The sequence below is a fragment of the Penaeus monodon genome, chromosome 14, assembly GCF_015228065.2.
Source record: "Penaeus monodon isolate SGIC_2016 chromosome 14, NSTDA_Pmon_1, whole genome shotgun sequence".
NCBI lineage: Eukaryota > Metazoa > Arthropoda > Malacostraca > Decapoda > Penaeidae > Penaeus > Penaeus monodon.
The window spans coordinates 19,492,922-19,500,421 of NC_051399.1; the positions used below are offsets into that span (position 1 = coordinate 19,492,922).

The window sequence follows — 7,500 nt, forward strand, 5'->3', positions numbered from 1 at the left end:
ATGATATAATGACAACAGTAACAAACAATAATAATGGTAATAATGGTAATATTAATAATGATATGATACTACTACTCTACTACTACTACTACTAATGTAATGATATGATTACAATATAATAATGATAGTAGTAGTAATATTAATAGCAATGACAAGAAATGAATATGATAATGACAATGATAGTAACAATGACAACAACAACAGCAAATGATTATAATAACAATAATGATAATAATCCTTATTATCATTGGTATCTTCATTGTCATCACACAAACACACATATAAATGATGTGAATGCATGTGTTTGCAAACTAACAATATCTATCTATCTATCTATCTATATGTATACTTTATGTATATATATGTATACTTTTATATATGTATATATACATACATATATATATATATATATATATATATATATATATATATATATATATATATATATATATATATCATCATCATAAACGGTATGCTCATGCTTGAGCAGCCGTGGACCTCTCCACCATCCTTCGCCACTAAACTCGATCTTACGCTTTTCTTTCCACTTGTACCATCGACAGCCCGCAAATATCTTTGATATTGTCGCTCAGTCTTGTCTTTGGTTTGCCTCTTCCTCTGTTTCCTATCACCATCCCTGTCAGCAAGTTTTTCTCAATACTTTTACTTCTCATTACATGACATAACTTTAATTTCCTCCTGTTCAAGATGTCCAACAGTCGGTCTTTACAATTTATTTTTCTCAGCACTTCATCATTCGTCTTCTTCTCTGTCCAGCTAATATGCAGTACTCGTCTGTAACACCACATTTCAAATTATTGATCTTTTTCTTGTCTATCTACTTCAGCACCCAACACTCAGAACCATATGATGCAATTGGGAAAACAAATGAGTTCAATAACCTCAGCTTTGTCCGTAAGGTAATGCTTCGGTCTTTCCAGATGTTATTGAAGCAATTGTGGCGTTTTTGGCAATGGTAATTCTTCATTTTATCTCCGGTGAATCATCATATGTATTAGTTAAAACAGCTCCAAGATAAGTGAACTCTTTCACATTTTCCACAATCATTCCATTGATTGTAACATGTTCATCATTGTTCATTGCCGGTTATCTTTGAATCTTCATGATCTTAGTTTTCTTGGCATTAAGAAACAAGCCAGCCTTTTCGCTTGCTTCTCTAACTTTATCTAGTAGTTGTTGTAGTTTAGTGATACTGCTGGCAATCAAAACTATATCATCGGCGTACCTCAGATTTGATATTTTGTATCCTCCAACATCCACAGTTCCTTCAAAATTCTCTAGAGCACCTCTCATAATTGTTTCAGAATATATATATATATATATGTATATATATATATTGATTATATATATATATATATATATATATAATATATATATGTATGTATGTATGTATATTTATCTCTCTCTTTGAATACACACACACACACACACACACACACACACACACACACACACACACACACACACACACACACATACAGACACACACACACACACACACACACAAATTAAATATATATATATATATATATATATATATATATATATATATATATATATGAAAAGAGAAGAGAGAGAGAGAGAGAGAGAAGAGGGGAGAGAGCGAGGGTGCGGGTTATTTAAGGTTAATTAAGCTTTGTGTTTCTCTGATCTTGACTTTCGCCCCAACAGATTGCTGTTGACCCCTCTTCCTTATGGCCAAATAGTGGAACTCCCGAAGGGCGTCGTTACTTTTGATCGCTACATGAACTACAAAGAAGTAAGCACATCATATTTATTTTTGTATTTGTGTTCAAAACAAGTATCATTCTTTCTTTTTGGAGAAGTTCAAGATAATGGTCGCATTGCTCTTTGTCCACTATCTACCTTTTTAATCAGTAATATTCTTCAACACTTCAGCCAAATTCGCTTCGGTCTCACCACTATTTTGAATTTAGCAGGCCATATATACTAGTGATCTGTAAAGTCTCTCTGGTCATTTGAAATTTGTAATTGTTATAATCATAAATAATACTCATAAATGAAGTTTCCACTGCATGTGTTAATTCCTGCTATTTCATATGTTTCTTCTTTTCTTTGATGTTCCTCGTTATCAACTGCGGGGATTACACTATGCATTCTCATTACACTTCATTCCTTGCCTTACCCTAGAGTCTTCCCTCATCTCTTTGTTTCTTCTGCCACTGGTCGTCATAACAGAAACAAAGTAAAAAATCATTATCTTCCCATCTCATTATACTATAAATGAATTTGTAAATCTAACTATCATTTGTACAGTCTGCTCCGCTCCTGAAAAAAACTTATCGTCTCTGAAGAGATCATATATTTATCTCTCTTGAGTAATTATTATTATTTATTTATTTATTTATTTATTATAGATTTGTTGATCAGACCGGGTTTCGCATAAGTGGAGTATTAATTAAGGCTAAGAGTTGATTTATAAGAGGAACATCTGCAACTGAATTAATGATAGCTTGTAAGAGGCAAGACGATAACGTTCCTCACTTGTGAGGAGGATGTTGAATGAACAAATCTAAGAGGGTAGATGCAAAGAGGAACTGTTGATATCTGTATGCCAGGCAAAGTGCCATATCGAGTTCTCAAGGGAAATTTATGAGGACGAATTCCCTGTAGAATGAATCAAGAAAGTAGAGGCTCAGATGGCAGAGCTTCGCAATGTTGACATTTTCGGGGGTTTCCTCTCTACTGTCTCCCAAGTGCACCTATATCCTAGTCGTAGTCTGTGGAGAATGAATGCCTCTTTACGAGTATTGGTTCTTGCAATGAATGGTCTTTCATAAGAGGTAACCTCCTTGTACCAAATGGCTGAAGGAGAGTCTTTGGATACCCAGACTAGATGTTCTAGCCTGCTTTCTAATGAGATATGTCTGTGTGCAGCCTTCCGCAACTGCGATAGCTAGGAGAAATAACAGTATTGATATAGCTAAGTAATAGGCGAGAATGCGGCTTGATCACTCTGTCATTTCCGGTAATGTGCGCTTTGATATCTTGTGACTAGTTGCTGGAGTTTAGCTATAGCAGATATGATAAGGTAGATATCACCTGAAGGGAAACCACTCTGAATTGCCTTAACTGCAGAAAGGGAGTCAGTATGTGTGTGTGTGTGTGTGTGTGTGTGTGTGTGTGTGTGTGTGTGTGTGTGTGTGTGTGTGTGTGTGCTTGCGTGCGTGCTCTTTGTCCTTGGTAAGAGCATATAAAAGTGCTTTGAAATATGGCATAGAGTTCAACCCAAAGGGTAGAGCAATTGTCTGATAGTCTCCAGGCTGCAGTATAGTCTGGGTATTGGCTGGCAGCTGCAGAGTTCCCAGTAGAGTAGTTTACAGAATGTATATTTTTATCTCACTGCTGGAAATTGAATTGTTTATGGAGTCAGCAACTTTCTGTAATACCCTGTGGACTACAGTGTGCCTTCTTTGTTGGCAGAGGAGTAATTATGGCCTGGAAAGGGGTATCAAACCATGTGGGAAGTGGCTCATAAAAAATGTGACTAAGGCAATTTTGTTTTTTCTCCCGTTTTATGATACTATCTTGGATAGCTAGGGGGTTCAGGGGGTCGCCGAAGTATAAATGGCTGAAGATTTAGTAGGGTTTATCCGGAGTCTGATCCAATTGCATTCCCTGGATATGATGTCAAGTGCATGTTCAATATGTGTATATCTGTGTTGGCCAGTGAATACTAACTGAAGGTTATCAGTGTAAGCGAAGAGTTTTGTACCTGCTTGAAAAGAAAGTTGAACCAATGCTCAACCAAGTGGCTAAATAGGAAAGGGCTAATGGTGTAACCTTTTCAAAAAATAGAATGCGGGCTGTACTCCTTTTTCTGCAAGAATTGCGGTGATAGAAGTAGGATCAGCAAGTTCGAAAGCTTTCTTCAAGTCTAACATGGCTAAGATGGTTTTTGGGGCGTCATGGAGGGATCGTAGAGTGATAATATTGTCTAAGGTGCTTAAATGTTTGTGAAGTGCATAAAGGTGAGGGTGAGGGTCTGGTATACTGTATCTTAGTCTGTTCAGGAATATTCATTCCATGTTTTTTTTCCAACACAGCTAAGGAGGGATATGGGCCTGCAAGCATCCGGTCTGTAGACTTGGGTATTGGAATTTTGCGTGCATGCTTCCAAGTTGTAGGTAACTTGCAGTGAGACCATGCCACATTAAATAAATTCAGAAGATGGTGGGTACCATTTCTGCTTAACTGGTAAAGAAATTGGTATGATATGCCATCATCACCAGGAGAGCTGGACTTGTCTCTTGAGCAACTCCTTCAAGTTTTTATGAAACTCATTCGTCCTTCTATGTAGCGATGCCCCACATCTAGTTTGATTCCATTCATCTCATCCTCCCGCCTCTCAACGGAGTACTGAAACCTTCGACACTCAGAATACTGTGCTTCCCGCTTCTCCCGAACGTTGCCTCCCTCTCTTTGACTGCTGCAATATCGGTCTCCCTTGTCTTCTCGAAAAAACCGACATAAAGCAAGACGCCAACTGTCTCATTTTTCTCTTTGATCTTTTTTCTTTCCTTCTTCTAAATGTAGGGTTTCTCTGTCGTCGTTTTTCTTTCCCTAATATGAAAAGAAAAAAAAATTAATCGATTTCCCCAAGCGGTGATTGGCTTCTCAAGTGCCGTACATTTATCTAATATGTTTCTCCGTATGCCCCTCAGCCGATGCAGGATATTTAGCATGTGTTATCATTGTACCATTAACACAGAAGAAATACAGTAAACCTCCTCCATGATTACAGATAATGTCATACATAGAAGAATTACCCAGCAAGTACCCAGATAAGGTTAATTTAGAGGAGCTTGGTCGTAGCAACGAGGACAGACCCATATACCTTATCACAATTAATAGGAACAATAACTCTCGCAAAACTGAGAAGCCTGTCATATTCATTGAATCAGGTATGTATTACAACAAAATCCGATGCAGAGAACATCCGTTATTTAACGAATATATCATTTCTATAGAGAATGAAGGATATGTACAAAGGATCTTCATTTGAGCCAAGCAATCTCTCTGCAGGGGCGCACGCGAGGGAGTGGGTGTCCCCGGCCTCGGCGCTGTACCTGGTGGAGCGCCTGCTGGAGAGCCCGTCCCTCCTGCGCAATGCCGAGTGGCGCGTCGTCCCGCTGCTCAACCCCGACGGCTACGTCTACTCCTGGAACCATGTACGCTCTCAAACACACTCACTCACCCACCCAAACACCCACCCACCCCACTCACTCACTCACTCGCTCACTCACTCCTCCTCGCTCACATCGCAATCCTCACTCACTCACTCACTCACTCGCTCACTCACTCACTCATTCACTCGCTCACTCACTCACTCACTCACTCGCTCACTCACTCACTCACTCACTCACTCACTCGCTCGCTCACTCACTCACTCACTCACTCACTCACTCACTCACTCACTCACTCACTCATTCATTCATTCATTCATTCATTCATTCATTCATTCACTCACTCATTCACTCGCTCACTCACTCACTCACTCACTCACTCGCTCACTCGCTCACTCACCCACCCAAACACCCACCCGCCCACTCACTCATCTTCACTCGCTCACTTCGCTCACTCGCTCACTCACTCACTCACTTACTCACTCACTCCTCCTCACTCACTCACTCACTCGCTCACTCACTCACTCAATCATTCATTCACTCGCTCACTCACTCACTCATTTCATTCACTCGCTCACTCACTCACTCACTCACCCACCCAAACACCCCCCGCCCACTCACTCCTCTTCACTCGCTCACTCCCTCACTCGCTCACTCACTTCCTCCTCACTCACTCACTCCATCACTCACTCATCATCTCACTCACTCCTTCCATCACTCACTCACTCACTCCTCACTCGCTCACCTCACCACATCTCACTCCGCTCACTCACTCACTCACTCACTCATTCTTCACTCACTCACTCGCTCCTCACTCGCTCTCACTCACTCTCTCACTCACCTCACTCACTCACTCGCTCACTCGCTCACTCGCTCACTCACTCACTCACTCATTCATTCACTTCATCACTCCACTCCACTCACTCACTCACACTCACTCCTCACTTCACGCTCACTCATCACTCACTCACTCACTCACTCATTCATTCCTCACTCACTCACTCACACTCACTCGCTCACTCACTCACTCACTCACTCACTCACTCACTCACTCACTCACTCACTCACTCCTACTCGCTCCTCACTCACTCACTCACTCACTTCACTCACTCACTCGCTCCACATCACTCACTCACCCCCCAAACACCCACCCACCCACTCCTCACTCCTTCATTCACTCGCTCACTCACTCACTCACTCCACTCACTCATTCATTCATTCATTCATCACTCACTCACGTCACTCACTCACTCACTCGCTCCTCACTCATTCATTCACTCACTCCTCACTCCTCCTCCTCACTCACTCTCCCTCCTCACTCACTCACTCACTCACTCACTCGCTCACATCACTCACTCATCACTCATCTCACTCATCACTCACTCACCACCCAACCCACCCACCCACACACATTCACTCACTCACCCACACTCACTCACTCATTCATTCCTCACTCACATCGCTCTTCACTCCTCCTCACTACTCGCTCACTCACTCCACCTCACTCACTTCACTCACTCACTTATCGTCATCACTCATTCCTCACTCCTACACTCACTCCCCCACCCCCTCACTCACTCATTCTCACTCACCACTCGCTCGCTCACTCACGACTCACACACCCACCCACCCTCACTCACATCGCTCCTTCACCTCACTCACTCCCACAGTCACTCACACTCACTCACTCACTCGCTCACTCCTCACTCGCTCACTCACTCACTCGCTCACTCACTCACTCACTCACTCGCTCACTCACTCACTCATCATTCATCACTCACTCACTCCTCACTCACTCACTCACTCACTCACTCATCTCCTCACTCACCGCACTCCTCACTCACTCACGCTCACTCACTCACTCACCACGACTCCTCACCTCACTCACTCACTCACCGCTCACTCGCTCACACTCGCTCACTCACTCACTCGCTCGCTCACTTCACTCACTCACTCACCTCGCTCACTCACTCCACTCACTCACTCACTATCATTCATTCACTCCTCGCTCACAGTCACTCACCCCACCCAAACACCCACCCACCCACTCACTCACTCACTCACTCACTTACTTATTTACTCACTCATTCACACACTTTCACATTAATTCACTCACTCACTCACTCACTCGCTCGCTCACTCACTCACTCTCACTCGCTCACTCACTCACTCGCTCACCCACCCACCCACCCACCTCACTCACTCACTCCTCACTCGCTCACTCGCTCACGCCCTCGCTCACTCACTCACGCCCTCGCTCACTCACTCACTCACTCATATCATTCACTCACTCGCTCACTCATTCACTCACTCACTCAGTCATTCATTCATT

The 7,500-nt window shown here is 42.5% G+C and overlaps 1 protein-coding gene across 1 annotated transcript in view; it reads left to right on the forward strand.

Annotated features, from left to right (window-relative positions):
* The window catches only part of LOC119580611 (carboxypeptidase B-like), a 12,518-nt gene that overhangs the window by 314 nt on the left and 4,704 nt on the right, over positions 1-7,500 (forward strand). Inside the window, exons 2-4 of the mRNA XM_037928722.1 lie at positions 1,693-1,780; positions 4,787-4,946; positions 5,068-5,213. Of these exons, the coding sequence (XP_037784650.1) occupies positions 1,693-1,780; positions 4,787-4,946; positions 5,068-5,213 (394 nt within the window). The remainder of the gene's footprint in view (positions 1-1,692; positions 1,781-4,786; positions 4,947-5,067; positions 5,214-7,500) is intronic.